The sequence below is a fragment of the Aspergillus caelatus genome (assembly GCF_009193585.1).
Source record: "Aspergillus caelatus strain CBS 763.97 unplaced genomic scaffold BDV27scaffold_148, whole genome shotgun sequence".
NCBI classification, from domain to species: Eukaryota; Fungi; Ascomycota; class Eurotiomycetes; order Eurotiales; family Aspergillaceae; genus Aspergillus; species Aspergillus caelatus.
In genome coordinates this window covers 16627-32790 of record NW_022475411.1, presented here as the reverse complement: position 1 = coordinate 32790, position 16164 = coordinate 16627, and the positions used below count along the sequence as shown (strand labels likewise).

The window sequence follows — 16164 nt, the reverse complement described above, 5'->3', positions numbered from 1 at the left end:
CATTGGGATCAGATCATAATGACATGACTATATACGAAACAGACATACATACATATGCGCGAATATCAATGTACGAAGAAGCAAGTTACGTCTCAAACACTGGAACCACGCCGGTCCAAGTCCCTTTCGACCGTTCTTCCCAATATCCCTCTTTACCCGACTTTAGACGCCACACGACCTCGCCTTCATTTCCGGCAAGATCATCGTCCACTCGGGTAAACCACCTTGGATTCCACAGTTGACCTGCTGATTCCATCTCGCGGCGGCGAGCACGTTGAGATTCCTCTAGCTTGACTTTAACTTGCTCTGCCCGGTCAACGTCGCCGTCTTCCAAGGCCCGTTGGTCGGGGCGGAGGCGCGAGTCTGTCGGTGGAAGCTTGTGGTCTTCGATTGGGGTGATCTCGTTGAGAGTGGCTGCGAATACAGTGAGGCCGTAGTGCTTCGGTGCGTTGGTTACCAACAGCCCGGCATTCCACACAGGTACTGTGGCAGAGCCATTCTTGGTCATCTGGAGTGAGGTGGTCCAGGTACCCGTCAGCCCGAGAGGCAGTTCACGACCGCTAGAGTCCAGTGCTTTCGTGACGACCTCCTCGCTGCGGCCGGAGAACATGCCTCCTGCCTTAAAAGCCGAGACAGTTTTCTGCCCAGTCGTCTCGTTCACAACCGACATTTCGCCGACAGGTTCAGAGTATTTCTCACCAGCGATGATGTTGCGCAGAAAAGACGTGGCATTTGACCAACTGAAATGCTCACCGGTCGTATGAAGCGTTAACCTCATCTTTCCTTCGGTCACAATTTCTGCAGACTTCCCCCAGAACTTTTGCGTTGGCATGGGTGATTGCGCAACACTCCAATCCTTACTGTCTGCTTGGTAGGCTAGTTGCACGGGCCTGTGGGAAACTTTCTCTGCGATGAATCGGTACCCGAGATCTTCGCGGACAAGCTCGTATGTCTCCCCTAGCATGGGGTTGAAGGGCTTCCGAATTGACCGCTCCTTGACCCGGTTGCAGGACAGTGATGAGAGTGCGTAGGCAGTCACATACAGAAGCCGTTCAACTGCATCGGAAGCACTGGCGGCATGGTCTAGAAGCGTAGAATATTCCATTACCTCGGCCGCACGTTGTAACAAGGAAAACGGCTCGTTGGAGGACACTGGCATCGAAATTTGGGAAAGGTCTTTACCGACGTTCTTGCGGAGAAACCCGATCAAACTGGGAGGCATGACTGTCGGGGCGGGAATGTTCGAACGACGAGGAACTTGGCTAAGCGGCAAAGGAGTGAGTGACTTAGGTTTTGCAGGAAACAGCGGGGCGTATCGATCACCCTGAGGCGTGGGAGTCTCAGAGCCTTCATCCTCACTGTCCGACGGCGCATCGTCCACCACAACTTTATCCTCTGCCTGCCGGGCAGTAGCATCGCTAAAGTCATCTGCCCCTTCATCGTCACTATCACCCTTTATTTTTAGCAACGGAGACGAACTGCCCCCGTCGACAGCATCGAAGAACTCCTGAGACACGTCAGATTCCATGCTGAGTCGCGACTGAGTTGTCAGGCCTGGTGGATGTCGTCGATGTTTGCTTTCCGCAATCAGGGTCGAGAATTCGGTAACGGCACTGTCTAGATCGCGTAGCACGGCCATAAGATGGTCGTGGATCTCTTCCATCTGGTCTGGGTGGCTGGTGATGCTGCTCGGTTTACGCTCACCTGAGAGCGAAGCAGTGTCTCCGGAGGATGGGCCTGGCACCACTAGTTGCGTGGAGGAGGGTGTCATCGTCGTGCGTTTGACTCCACCCAGTTGGGAACTTCCACTGGCTTTCCGTTTCCAGAAGGAACGCTTCTCACGCGCCTCCATAGACTCATCGCCATTTGCCTCGGGATGTGGGCTTGGTGACCGACCGCGAGGCCGCTCGGGCGCACTGTAGCCCAAGTACTTTGGATCCGTGTCTTTTGCTAACCGGCGTACAGCATCCCTGGACCCAGATATCTTGCTCACAAGGCTCTCAACCTGCGCCCATTCCCGCTCTTCCGCAGCATTGGTGAGAACACGCTGTGACGGTACGCGCAGCAGGGGCTCGGGGTGGCTCTCTTCGGCCGCCGGGGTCTTGGAGGAGGATGCTCGTTCCAAAGCCCGCTTCCATGAGATGAATTCTTGATCATTGCTAGCTCTAAGGTGCCAAACCTCAGTGCCCGAGTCAATTGAGACCTCGCGTGAGTTCTCGTTACATGCGACAGCAGCTAAGGTCAAGGGGATGGAGCCGCGTAAGGCGGAAGAATTCGGATCGTGATAGTAAGACAATGTAGATGATGTGAAATCCAGAGAAAAGAATCTTCTCGCCCAGCCCTGGTGGCGCTTCCTTCGCCGCTTCTGTAAAATACCGGTGTGAACCGAGGCCGGATCGGTGTTGATGGATGGCGGTAGAACGTTCGCAGAGCTGTTTCCTCGTCTCCGCGAAGCCAGCGGCTTTCCAGATTCCGAGGAGTCGGTTCCACGAGATGGTAGGACCGCTGCGTGGGGTACTGGTGCCGACTGTGGGGACAAGGCTGTTGGGTAGGTAAGTAGCACGAGAGTCACAGTCTTGGAGATCTGTTTGGAAAAGGTATTGTCAAAGACGAGCGCGTAATTTCCACCCTCATTCCCAGGTACATCATAGGTGCCCTTGACAATCTTGTCAGCCTCACATTTGCCAATCCATTGAATTTGCTTTAATCCGATGCCCGTTAGTCGTTCGATGATCGGCGTGGAAGCATTTTGTCGGGAGCTAGGATTCAGAGCGGTGGCTGGCAGGTTATCATTCGAGTCCGTGCTGTGTGAATCGGCAGGGGCCAAATTGTTGGATCCCAAGACGGCCGAATGGCCCGGATGCTTGAAGATGCCAAAGTTGAGAGACTTCCTATGCGGCTGAATGCTCCAGGAGATGGTGTGACCAGGTTTAACATTAACCCAACGAACAAAGTAGGACTAGAAAAAACCAAGAGAAAAGACGGCCACAATCATTGGTCAGTCGAGGGTCCCGTAAGTGCGTCACTTTTGTCACATCCCCCTTACCTTGCTGTGGATCTCCAACTCCTCCATGGCCGCCATGGCTGCGCAGAGTAGGCAACGGGGCCCGGTAGACAATCACTCCGTCAGCGAAATTGAAAGGAGGAGTGATCTGACTTGACCAACGCCAAGCTGAAGGAAAAGGGGAGTAGTAGGTGAAGGTGAAGATGAGAAGAGGGTTTGGTGGAGGGGGGGGGGAAGGGTCGAATGCGTTAAATCAACACAAAACAATGACTTCAATGCGCGATGGATGGATTGACTCTCCACCGACTGGTCATTGAATTGCCCCGTAAGGCAGACGGTAAGATCTATAAATAGGGAATCCAACCCTGAGTCTCAGGGGAAAGGGTCCGAGGAATTTCTTCAAACAAGCCGATAGGAGTTGACTGGAGTCTGCGAGAAGAAAGTGCGGAGTAGCAGTTGAGCCTCCGAGAACCACCGAAGGTTCACATGTCCTTTTAAATAAATAAATGCCGATACCGACAACGACCCTAGGTACATACATTCATGCAATGCAATGCATCTGAAATTTCTAAGAAAATAAATAAAAAAAACAAATTCTTAAATTGTTAAACAAGAAGAACGGGGGTTATCGTTCCAATGCATAAAATGTTCCATCTTTTTCTGCCCACAATTCCAAAAAGAAAAATACAATCAAGAAAGAGAAGGATTTCAGAATCCTCAACACCGTCCAAATTCATAAAGGATATTTATTACACAGTATACAGGGGAAATCCAGAGGAGAAAATCAACATATAACAAGTCACCTCCAACCTTCACCTCCGTTTGCCTGCTTGCATGTTGGTAAATAATAACTTGAATCCATTGCATAACGCCCGCATGTCAGGATATGGATTGCGTTGGAGCTCGTAGCCTTGAGGAATCACCTTCACCGGCCAACTATGTAGTCGCGCGTTTTCACCGGCTTTAAAGCAGAGGAAAAAGTATCCGGCATGTTTGGGATCAATACAGAAAGCATAGGCCGATCGTTTGGGGTTAGCTTTTGTATAAGTCTCCAACCAAGAGTCTGCATGTTTCATCAGTAATAGACCACGTCATCGATTGTTTGCAGAGTAGAGGAAAAAAAAAAAAATCATAATAGGAAAACGCAGCAGAAGAATTAGGGGAAAGAAAGGGAAAGGGGGGGGGGGAAGGCGTTATACTTACAAGTAGCATCCTTGGTACCGTCTTGGTACTTTTCATGCAGCATCATTTCATCCACCTTCTTGGCCATCGCTTTGACATGGTTGAAGATCAAATCATCCAGGTCACTGTAGGTATAACGTCCCCCAACCTTCAGAGTCCGTCCAACAGAAAACTCGTTTTCTTTGTCCAACTCCAGTACATCGATATGCTGGAAGATGCCATCGGCCACCTTCCATGTCACAGCCAGATGGTCATGGCCCTTAGACGACGGTCGAATAACCACGTCGCCCCGACTTTGCGAACCCAGAAATTCCTCTGCCTGGGTCGAATTGAATGGCCTAAACAACGGGTGCTTGATGACTCGCATCGTTCGTCCCCCACTTTGGGTTTTCTCCTGCAGAGACTCGCGATCCTGTTGCTCTTGCCGCTCATCCCATTCTCCGCGCAAGCGATCTTGGGCGTTGGACACTGAGCGACTTACTTGCTCCTCCCGCAACGAGACGTTGCACGTGAAGTTTTTACGATTCAAGAACAGTATCTTGGCCGACACAGTCTGATGCGGTGAGTATAGCGCCCGCACTGGTATATCATATCGGTCGGTAAGCTCTGACTCAGGAACGAGGGCGTCGATACCACAATCCAATTTGCCATCAATGTGGTCATCAGAGACCCGCTTAATGGAGATCGGCACCACCATGCCTTCGGCCAAAGTGTCCGAGGTCTCACCCGTGAGCATGGTAAAGATATCGTCCGTACTGAGGAAGACATATTGCTTCCGCAGTTCCTCATACGGTTGTTGCAGTTCTGCCCGAATTGTTTCGAGTGTGGCGCGTTTTCGCTGATTTAGATTCTTTTCCAGCTGTTCCGCATACTCCTCCAGAATCAGATCATTGACTCGGTCCTGTGCTTCTTCACGGAACAGTTTACGCACGATGGCGCCTGTGCCGTTCTCATCCGTTTCCGCTTTGATGTCTTCCTCATCCAGCTCCAAGGCATCGGCGGCCATTTTCCGAGCAATATCGTAGTCTTCGGGGTGCACCCGTGTGTTGTCCAATGGGTCCGCATCCGGATCGACGTTCTCGAAATCGATGTACAGGAAGCTGGCACAGTTGTTCCAGACCTTGACGCCCATTGCTGGATATTGTGCATTCACACCCAGAAGCTCTACACGATTGTTCACCACGCCGCCGTTCATGTTGACGATCTTGAGCAAATGAGCTGCTTTACGAGGACCAAGCCCACAGACGTAAGGAAGAAGGTTGGCCGTCGAGGAATCCGTAACCGCTTCGTTGATATCCACACCAACAAGGTTAACCATATCCACCAATGCTGTTTCTAATTGTTTTAGAAGTAGCTCTTGGGTAACCAGCTGCTGACCCGGCTTGAACTGAATAGAGACGATGTCCCGGCCTAGCGAAGCATACTCCTTTAAGGGACTCTGCAGGTACTTAGCTAGAGCAACACAGTAATGTGTCAAAGGTGCAAAGCTGGGGTGGTCTTTCTTTGCCCGTTCGCTATGCTGATAGAGACGCGCCACCTCGTCGTTCACAATGATCACTTCCAAGCGATCACTGATCTCTTCGTCATGCTCATCGGTGTACGGAGCGCCGCGTAGGTCCTTTTTGTCGACAACCTCAGCCAGGAGTTTGTATAAACGGCGAGTTTCGGGGGACATGCCGCTGACGCCAATGACATCCGGTCGGCGGCGGTCCACGAGCTCCACAAAGGCCTCAACATCCTTGCCATCTGGGATGTTACGATCACGATCTCCGATTGACAAGTCCACAAACTTTCCATTCTCTAACACACGGCCGTCCTCTTCAATGTAGGCCCAATGTATAGGTTCCCGTCCCACAACGCCACTCCCAGTGGACAATGCCAAAACGCGGGGAACAGTTCCCAGCACCATTCCCTTAGGCTTATAAGGGGCTTGATCCAATCGCTGAGAGAAAGTTTCTCGGCATTCCTTTGCCACATGATTCTCACATTCCTGGCGGATGTTCTCCTTCACGCTGCGGTTAATCAATCGCTCTAATTTACCAAGAGCCATGTCCAAGACGTCCCGACGACTGCGGTTCCAGCCGTCCGCAATTTCGCTATAGTTATCGGATTCAATGTCGGGATACAGACGTTGGCGGAACTGGTCAAAGTTCTCGAAGCGGACCTTGACTTCCACCAAGCCCTCCTCCTCGGCCTTAAGCATGCGAAGATACAGCTCCGGTCGGCGGGCAATGTCACTGAGCTGCTGGTTTCGAAGGTATTTGAACTCGTAGTAGGGGTGCTGCTCGTCGATTCTACGGAGGCCCTTCTCCGTTCGGAAGCAGTCGACAGCGCCATTCATGTAGTACGCCTGGCGAATCACCTTCCGCATTTTAGGGCTCATCACGATTTCCTCAGCGAACAAGCTCTTGGCAGCTTTGATAACATGTGATGCATTGGAGAAATCATTATCCACAAACCCGTCGGCCATCTCCTCCGGCCTCTCCGCTGGGTCTTCCGTGTACTGGCGACGACCTTCCTTCAGAGCATTTTGCGCAAAAGCATCTGCTGTAATGCCGAATGCACGCACCAAGCCGTATGCCTTACCATTTCGGACACGCTCGAAAAAAGTTTTGCTTGACGCCTTCCGCCGGTGCGTTTCTCCGTTGGCATCGCTGTTCATAAGAGCCATGTCCCGCAGCTGAGACGCATACTGGAAGTGAATGTAATCCTGCACATCTTGAAGCTCCTCCATGGTGACAGCTGCTGGGAGCATCTCCTCCACAACAGAGTCACTCACGTTGAATAGACTCTGCAAATTATCATAGGTTTTCTGTATCGTATTTCGCTTCTCTACCAGAGCCTTGAACTTGAGATCATGGTCGAATATGTCCCAGAGGTCCGTCATGTTTAAAAGCTTCTCCGCTCGTATCGTATATTGAGATGCGTCACCATCTTCCCCCGCACCCTCTGCAGGAGCTTTAACAGCATGAATCATGTAGTCCTTCCGATGCTGGAAGATGAACGGGACTTCCCAATCATCTGTCACTAAGAACTCAAGCACCTTGGCCACAGATCGTTGAAAGGGTTCGCGCAGCTCCGGTTCAATGCGCTTCTTGAGGAGCATGAGGTTAGAAATCCAGGCGGCCTCTTCTCGAAATTGCTCCTCGGTGAGGACAACGTTGCGATACGGCTTCCGGGCAATCTGATGCCTTTCTGGTTCATCCAACAGGCGGATCTGATTATCCTCTTCCGTTAACATCTTCTCCGCCAACTGAGATGGCTCAAAGACATCCTTGAGATCCAAGTGTTTCTCTTCGTCTTCCTCCTGCTCTTCCTCCTGATCCTCCATCTCCAGAGCAAACAAGTATTCGTTGCCATCCCCGAAGGCCGCGCGCATATCCTCTAAAGCGTTTTCATCTAACCCAGCAGCATCAGTAGCTCCTAAACCGGTCATGCCCTTCTTTGCGGGACGCGCAATCTCTAGGTCTTCTCGTTCTCTCTGTAGCTCCTCATCCGAGAAAACGTCCTCCTCGATGAAGTCGTCCATCTCATCGTGCATATGCCTCCTATGCCCAGGCCTTCCATAGTCGCCTGCAGTTTCCTCTTCTTCGTCGGAGTTAAAGATGTCATCGATACCTTGAGAGGGCTGTCGAAGATCTCGATCTTTGTGTCCTCTTTTCAAGCGCTTGAATTTAGACTAATAGGATCGGAGTTTGGATCAGCCTGATGTACTCTATCACATGCGCAGTTTAACCGGCATACGGACGGCCGGAATTTCGACATACCTCTGCAGCAACCGGGGCTTGAAGTGACGGGTTGAGTTCTCCGATGAGTTCCAAGTCTTCCTCATCTAGATGCTCATCTTCGCGCTCGCGTTCTTCCCTGCGTCGCTTCCTCTTCTCCCGCCGGCGCTCCGCGCGGTCTTCAAGTTCTTCATCTTCATCGACAATAAAACCTTCCCGGACCTGTCGTGAAGTTATTCAGTTATGGCTCGGGGTGAATGCGCCTCAAGCTGGGAACCTACTGCACGAGCGGCCTCCTCATCGTCATCATCATCCTCGTCCTCCTCACTTGAGTCGTAGTGATTCGCAGTGCCAGCACCTTGATGAGTTTCGCCTTCACCGTCATAGTCATCGGCCAACTCCTCTTCATTCTCCTCATCATCTAGCATGGCCTCTCCCTCGACAAGATCGCGGGCGCTCATCTTGTATTTGTCGTGAAAGGCACGCTTCGATGTGCAGGGAGAAAGATGATGAGTGTTTCGGAAAGAAGATGGAAGGGGGATCTCAAGACGAGAACAAGTAGAACAGCCGCCACTAAAGACGGCACCACAGAAAGTCCGGTCCAATGGATTTCAACGAATTGTGGGTATTAATGATGCTTGAAGACTGACTGAATCAAATTGGGGGTTGTCGGCGAGCAAAGAGGCTCTGTGGCGCAGGCAAAGCTTCACCGCCCGACGGAGCTATATGTGGCTGGACTGTTATATCACGTGTGCTGATGATAGTGAGGAGATCATGTGATCTCGTATACCTGCCAGTACGTAGTGACTCTTAAGGATAAAAAAAATAGGAGTTGAAATCCGGTTGAGAAGGAAGTACTACTTAATTCATCTCGAGACAAGTACAGGCATGTGATAACATGTAAGTACTGTCTTATCATTGCGTCTTCTTTGTCCTATAATGCTTCTTGAGCCGATGAATAGTGGCCCCGCACCCTGAGGTTTTACATTAAATTGGGAGACGAAATGGGATATGGGGTTAATGTTAAGACGTAGGCTAACTGGATATATACTTAGGGTACGAACGAACGTGGTTTGAACATCAGCGTCCACGATGGGGTTGCGTAGAATAACTATAAATAAAGGGGCCCGCAGCTTCAGATAAATGGGAACGGAGGATTATCAAAGATATATCAATGAAATAAGCAACTTCCTAGTTCTATAGTTAATTGGACTGTATATTCCTACTAAATTCCGTCTTTCTTCCTGTTTCCTTTTTCTTTTTGTCTTTCTAACTTTATTTTCTTCTGGTAAGGGGTCCCTCCTCGTATTAGTACATACTTACCTCTAATACACATAGCCCGTACTTAGTACCAAGTACGTAGGGTTTCTTTTGTCCGGAGTGAGACCCGCGCGCTTGTTCCTGGTGGGGATCCAGACTCACTCTCTAACACTGTCTTCTTCCTCCTCCACCCGAACAGAAACTCCCAACTTATAGTCAGCGCCTCAGTTGGGCGTTTCATGCAGGACCTTTATATTTTTTTCTTCCTTTGAAACATTCCCTTCTTCTATTCTTCAAAAATATTTGGAGACCATTATTCTACCCGCAACATTATCCACAGGGTTGAGATAACGAATCGAGCCTAGTATAGACCGACGTCGAATCCCCCACCTTGTCTGCCTTGAAAAACACCGGCGCTTGTCCACACCTCAGTGCCAATATACGGGGGGATTTTTTTTTTCTTTTTATGTTCTTTCCAATTTCACATTCTCACTGAATAATCATTAATTACCTCTCGCCATTCACGAGCAGTCTTACCTTCCAGCTACATTCGAGGATTAAATCCGACAATCGACAAGAGGCGCTCTTACAATCATTCATTCCCTTTCTCTCAATTCATCCTTCAGTGATTGCGGCAGGGTAACTCTGTCGTCCAACCATGGCCGACCAATTTAAAGCTCGAACGCTGAAACGCAAAAATGTCAAAGGTCTCGCTTTGAACGCAGCACCCAAACCCCTCTCCAACCCGTCCGATGGCGATGCCCAAGTTCCCGGTGCGATTGGAAATACCGACAGCAACCGCACTGATACGCTGGAGATCGGGCTAGAGTTCCGCCTTGATCTTCGCAGCGAGGATTTGATTACCCTCAAAGAACTAGGGGCGGGCAATGGCGGTACAGTCTCCAAGGTCATGCATGCTTCTACTAAAGTTGTCATGGCCCGAAAGGTGTGAACCGTTATGTTAAGCGTTACGGGGACCCGCTGATCATATCATAGATTATCCGTGTAGATGCCAAAGAGAATGTTCGAAAACAGATACTGCGAGAGCTTCAAGTTGGCCATGACTGCAACTCTCCGAATATCGTGACCTTCTATGGAGCATTTCAAAATGAAGCCAGGGATATTGTTCTGTGTATGGAATACATGGACTGTGGGTGAGTGCACAAGAGTTTTCGTAGATACCTATGTGAATGTCAAGTATCTAACTGCTTTCCTCGTTAGCTCTCTTGATCGTATATCCAAAGACTTCGGTCCTGTCCGAGTGGATGTCCTAGGCAAGATCACAGAGTCAATACTGGCTGGTCTTGTGTATCTCTATGAAGCGCATCGCATTATGCACCGTGATATCAAACCTTCCAACATCCTTGTTAATTCGCGGGGAAATATTAAACTTTGCGATTTCGGCGTCGCCACTGAGACAGTCAATTCGATCGCTGACACCTTTGTTGGCACTTCGACCTACATGGCACCAGAGCGCATTCAAGGCGGCGCGTATACTGTCCGTTCGGATGTTTGGAGTGTAGGCTTGACGGTCATGGAATTGGCTGTGGGTCGATTTCCCTTCGATACCTCAGATTCTTCAGCAGGAGACCGGGCTAGTGCTGGCCCTATGGGTATCTTGGACCTTTTGCAACAGATTGTCCATGAACCCGCTCCGAAGCTTCCAAAGAGCGACGCTTTCCCCCCGATCCTACACGAGTTTGTGGCCAAATGCCTCCTTAAAAAATCCGAAGAACGGCCAACACCCCGAGAATTATATGTAATAACCACTTTATGCTGTGCGCTTATATAGAAGTCAAATTTGCTGACTCCGAGAATAGGACAAGGATGCGTTCCTTCAGGCTGCTAAACGTACACCAGTTGATCTTCAAGAATGGGCGATTAGCATGATGGAGCGACATAACCGAAAGTCTTATCTAGCTCCTCCACCGCCGAAGTCTCTCAAGGACGAGAAAGAAGAATCACCGCGCCGTAGCCCCGCTCCAAAGCCAGCAGTTAGCAAGTCGGCTCGCACACCACATTACACGCCAACGTCTGGAGAGATCCCGGTGAATATGGTCAATGAAATGTCTTCCCATAGCCGGCATTATCACGTACCGCCGAACCCATCTCCTCGCCCCAGTCGGTCGACTAGATCTCCGCCCGCGATTTCACTCGAGCATCTTTCTTTGGAAACCAAGGATGATGATTATCGAACGGGACGCCGCCCCTCTCGTGCGCACTTAGGAGACCCGGTGTCGGCCCTGGAGCCACCCTCTCGTCAGCATATCGCATCTCGCTCAGCGAGCTCGCACAACATGAAATCGAGAATGCCACTTCAGACATCAGCTATGCCTGTTCGTGCAGCTCCTCCTCCCAGTGGGCCCTTACCACCGGCTCCGGTACCGGGAGCACCATGGCAACGCTAAGTAAATTAAGTGCATCATTATCACACAACAGAAGCTGTGCACAGTTGCTTTCTCAGACGAGTTAGATCTTATCATAGACTTCTTTGCAAGCAAGACCAGCCGATCGACTCGCATTTTCGATCGGGAAATTGGCCTTTCTCAATCAACTGTCATTGAAAATAACCCAACCCTTTTCTTTCTCTTTGTCTCGTTGTCAATAAGTCCATTGACGTTTCAATGTTGAACTATTTAGACGACGAACTCCCAACTGATCGCTTGCTTGACCATATTGCTTATGATTTTGCATCAGCAAGGCGTATATTCATTCATTGGCATTTTCTGAGTCTATACTTTTTCCCTTTTCTATTCTGTTCATTATTTTCCCTCCTGAGCTGGTCGCATATGTTTTGATAGCAATGCCTTTTTCTTTGTTAATGTCGACGTATAAATACTTTTGTCATTGATTTCTGTCTGGATGTCGAGCTGGCACTCTTGCATCTGTGTTGTTTGTTTCATTCTTTGACAACTCAGCAAATATTCCGTTGATGCAAGGAACAAAGCTCATGGATCTTGCATGTGTCACCTATGTGTATGTACAGCAACCGTCCACTCTTTTGTGATGAGAACACACCATGGGCGCCGGGGCCATTTTAGCCTGGGGTTGGGACTTTTACAAAAAACATACTTGCGCTTATTCGCAATGAAATACTCCAATCCACGGAATGGGTTGAGCCTCATGGCTGGACAAGATCTTGCATAATCCTTGACCTGATGCCACATGTATACCTAATATAGTAGCCATAATCAAACCAACCCCTCCGTCGGGTTTCCTTCAGGAATAGAAACATATTCGTTTCGCCTCATATTGAGCGGCAGACACGTTAACGAGATATTATAAAAGGAAAAGACACCACCCCAGATGATGCAGAAATGGAGAAACACCATCCAACCATGAAGAAGTTTGGAAGAGAACAAAGAAAGCTTAGAAATCACACTGATAGAAACACATAACAGGCATGTAATACCGAATAGAAGCACAGTAATAGCCTCGCAGCAGAAGCAACCGTTCTACAATAAACCTTTCATCATCCCTCTGTACCCAGGTCCAGTGACGCCAACGAAAGCAATAAACCACATAACCGGATACCTAGACGATGGATCGTACTTCATGGAGAAAGGAGGAGAGTGATTAAAGCCCACTTTTTATTTCATCGCCAGTTCAGAACCTGCTACCGGGCTGGGTCCCGGGGGCGTAGGTGCCAAGTTGGGGCGTGGTGCCAATTCCACCATTGATGTTGATTTCCCTCGAGTGCTTGCCGAGCCTCCCCGGCCAGCGGTGCCGCCTCCTCGCCCCTGAGACGTGGACGATGTGCCACCTGATTTGTCCTGCTCCGCCCTGGGCTTTGTACGCGGACGACGAGTAGTACTACCACCCCGGGATCCGGGACCTCGTACAGGGAGGCCGGTTTCTTGGGAGATAGGGACGGCAGCTGCCAGTGGCGCTTGATGGGAAGCGGACTGAGGTCCTCGGCTGCGACCGCCGCGACCCCTCCCCCGGCCACGTTTTATTGTACCATCCGCCCTAAATCAAAGCGTTAGTGGTTGTGGTCGGACGTATATACCATAAGAGGTAACTCACCGTTCTACTTGCACCTTTTCGCCCTCAGGCACCAGAGGACCACTATATACGAAGAAGCCGTCCTTGCTGGCCGCGGCCTGTTCCTGCCAGGCCAGCTCACTATCGTCGACAAACGGATCGTCCCGGTCATATTCTTCCATCTTCTTCTTGCGACGCTTCTTTTTCCCATCTGGAGCCTCAGGCCCGTTTGTGCGAGCTGCTGCACCGCCCAACGCACTGTCTCCATCCAAGTCACTGTCACGCTCAACTTCGAGACTGAGATCTTCATCAGCACTCTCCCCAGCTGAGAGTCCCCGGCCGGACTTATCATTTCGTTCTAGTGCAGCACCTGCTGCGGCTACACGGGCGAGTCGTTCCTTGTGAGCCGCAAGGCGAGGATGTAAAGCGGCAAAGCCGTATTGTTCTTCGGCCAAGCGCGCAAAGTTGACAATCCTGTTGCCGGTTCCTTGCAATGGAATGTGTATTATAATACTGGGCGTTCGCCTAGAATCGGAATCGCTGGTTGGTGCGGCGTCGCCCACACCAAACAAGGCATTGGAGATCAGTCCTGAGCCTTGAGGCAATGGTGGCGGTGGCTCCTTGGTCGCACGAGAAGGCTTTGGTGACGCAGCGTTTGATGGAGGCGCAGTGGGGGCAGCTTTGGTATCCCTTTTTGGTGCTTTGGGGGCCGCATGCTGATCCGTATCTACGTCCATTGGGGTAGGCCCGGGTGAAGGCGCGCGATGATTATTAGACGGTGTAGGCGCCGGAGGCTCAGGTGCCGCTGATAGACGTGGTGGTAGGGGTTGCGGCGGGCCTTGGGACGAAGAGTGAGCCGATGACTGCGAATCGTGCGATGGCTGTAATTGTGAAGGGGGGGGATAGGGCGATCGATGGGCGTAAGGCGAGATCGGCTGAGGAGGCGGATGCGGCGTGGGAGCGATGACTGGTGTAGCCGCAGGGGAAGGGGAGTAGATGGATGCGCCATGGTTCGGAGAAGCATATGGACGGGGAGCATAGACGGACGGGGAGGTAGTTGTGGGAGGATCAATTATGCTGGCTATAGCAGGTGAAGCGCTAGCGCGGAATGTTGGGCGTGGAGAAAGAGGGCGAGCCGGGGGACTGAAGGTCGATGTCGGCCCCGGTGTTGGGGCCGGGGAAGCTGTATCGAAGGCGGACCGAATGGGGTCGAAATTCTGACCACTGGTCCTAGTAGGTGGGGGAGGTGGTGGCTGGGACTGCGGCCGCGGAGGTCCTGCGGGAGCCATCGTCGGGTAAGATGATGGATGACCAAGGGCCGCGGGGGGCGGAGTGGGATGAGATGAGGGTGGCAGTGAGGGGGACGGGTGCAATGGAGAACGATGTTGCTGGTGCAAGTGAGATTGGACAAGGTGAATTGAGCCTGACGACGCCGGAGGGCTAGCAGCGGGGGTGCTTGGAACTTGGACTGGAGCTGGAGCTGGAGCTGGAGCTGGAGCTGGAGCTGCAGCTGGGGCGACGCTAGGAGTAGTAGCAGGAACAGCGGTCGTAACAGTAGTAGTCGTGACAGTACTAGTAGTCGTCGCTGGAGTGGAAGCTGCTGCTGCTGCAGAAGCCGCCGGTACACTGGGGCTTTGATCTGACGGCGTTGCTTCCAACTTAGGCTTCTTTCGAGCGTGAGTAGAAGAGGAATTGGAAGGATTGACCGACGTGGATGACGATTTGTCCCTCTGGCGACGACTGCCGCGTTTCGACTCTTTTGGATCCTGCTCTTTATCCCTGCTCTCCTTATCCTTATGATTTTCTTTGTCCAATTCCTTATCGTTCTGCCTCCCCGTCTCTGGTTCTTTTTCTTTCTCCTTTTCTTTAGTCTTTGACTTGCTAGGTTTAGGAGTGTCCTTTCGCCCAGCGTCCTGTCCCTCGTCCTTCTTGCGACGCGACCGTCTAGGACGAGTTTCGCGGGGAGTTTGGTCGATGGAGGTGCGCGACTCGAGATCGTCCTGAGCCGTCCGTATGGCCGGCTCGGTGGACATGATGTAGAGAAAATTTAGAGAGATAGCATCGAGAGGAGAAGTCTCAAGGATGAAGCAACCGGCGTCGTCGGAGAATCTTGAACCGGGTTGGGAATCTAGATGCCAATAAATTAATTTTCTTGTTCCTCTTTTGTCAATGTAAAAGAAATGAGGAAGATAAAAGATAAAAATAAATAAATAAATAAATTAAAAAGAAAAAAGAAACCAGAAAAGAAGAAAATACAAGACACGGAAAATGTGAATCAGATGGGAAATGTGATATAGAAATATGAAATAAAATGAAGGTGATAAGGAAAATGGATGGAGAGAGATGGTGATGGCGAAAGACAAGAAAAATACGATGGAGGGTTTTGGTAGAATGGGAGAGGAGGAACACGAAAAGAAACGCGAAGGGAAAAGGAGAGAGAGACTCTTGTTCTTCTTCTCGGGCAGAGAGAGACGAACGGATAAAAGTCAAGAGATCCTTAATAGGGTAAGAAGGGAAGGGAAGGGAAGGGAAGGGGAGGGGAGGGGGATAAAGACCCAAAAATAGGAAAAGAGGGAAAAGGAACAATTAAAAAGAAATTTCAATATACAGAAGGAGGAAGTATAGATCAATCAATACCTTGAGCTGATTTGGTTTCACCGGATGGGAACAAAAAGATGAGATAAAGGGATGAGAAAGGTGGAGAGGTGGAAAGGAGGAAGAGGAGGAGAAGGAGAAAAGAACGAAAATCATTCTGACCTGTTGATGCACTTTTGGGGTCTGATGTTCCTCTGATTTAACCTTGGTCTTTTTTATTTATTTATTTTTTATTTATTTTTATTTTTTAATTAATTATGATACGAGTGGCAGAAATCGACCCAAACTCCATGGGATAGGATAGGTTCTTTATAGGTATTTCCCTCGCCTCTCTGTCTCTCTCTATATCTAAATATAAATATATAACCGTGAGATTCAATTGTAAAGTTTGTAGTAAATACCATCCCCATAACA

At 50.3% G+C, this 16164-nt stretch overlaps 4 protein-coding genes across 4 annotated transcripts; 1 reads left to right on the top strand and 3 right to left on the bottom strand.

The window, feature by feature from the left end:
* Positions 1-24: 24 nt before the first annotated feature.
* On the bottom strand, positions 25-3437 carry BDV27DRAFT_131817 (oxysterol-binding protein related protein OSH3). Its single transcript, XM_032067720.1, has 2 exons — positions 3047-3437; positions 25-2959 (listed from the first exon to the last, which is right to left on the bottom strand). The coding sequence occupies exons 1-2, from the start codon at positions 3080-3082 to the stop codon at positions 86-88; spliced, it is 2910 nt and encodes a 969-aa protein (XP_031925305.1). The 5' UTR covers positions 3083-3437; the 3' UTR covers positions 25-85.
* Positions 3438-3523: 86 nt separating this feature from the next.
* Positions 3524-8583, bottom strand: spt6 (chromatin-remodeling histone chaperone SPT6). The gene is made up of 4 exons (XM_032075985.1): positions 8193-8583; positions 7954-8133; positions 4208-7865; positions 3524-4067 (listed from the first exon to the last, which is right to left on the bottom strand). The coding sequence occupies exons 1-4, from the start codon at positions 8370-8372 to the stop codon at positions 3817-3819; spliced, it is 4269 nt and encodes a 1422-aa protein (XP_031925304.1). The 5' UTR covers positions 8373-8583; the 3' UTR covers positions 3524-3816.
* Positions 8584-9355: 772 nt separating this feature from the next.
* Positions 9356-12326, top strand: ste7 (MAP kinase kinase Ste7). Its single transcript, XM_032067719.1, has 4 exons — positions 9356-10117; positions 10168-10325; positions 10393-10930; positions 10992-12326. The coding sequence occupies exons 1-4, from the start codon at positions 9830-9832 to the stop codon at positions 11577-11579; spliced, it is 1572 nt and encodes a 523-aa protein (XP_031925303.1). The 5' UTR covers positions 9356-9829; the 3' UTR covers positions 11580-12326.
* A 1-nt stretch (position 12327) lies between these two features.
* On the bottom strand, positions 12328-15895 carry BDV27DRAFT_131812 (uncharacterized protein). Its single transcript, XM_032067718.1, has 2 exons — positions 13198-15895; positions 12328-13140 (listed from the first exon to the last, which is right to left on the bottom strand). The coding sequence occupies exons 1-2, from the start codon at positions 15186-15188 to the stop codon at positions 12762-12764; spliced, it is 2370 nt and encodes a 789-aa protein (XP_031925302.1). The 5' UTR covers positions 15189-15895; the 3' UTR covers positions 12328-12761.
* Between the last annotated feature and the right edge of the window lie 269 nt (positions 15896-16164).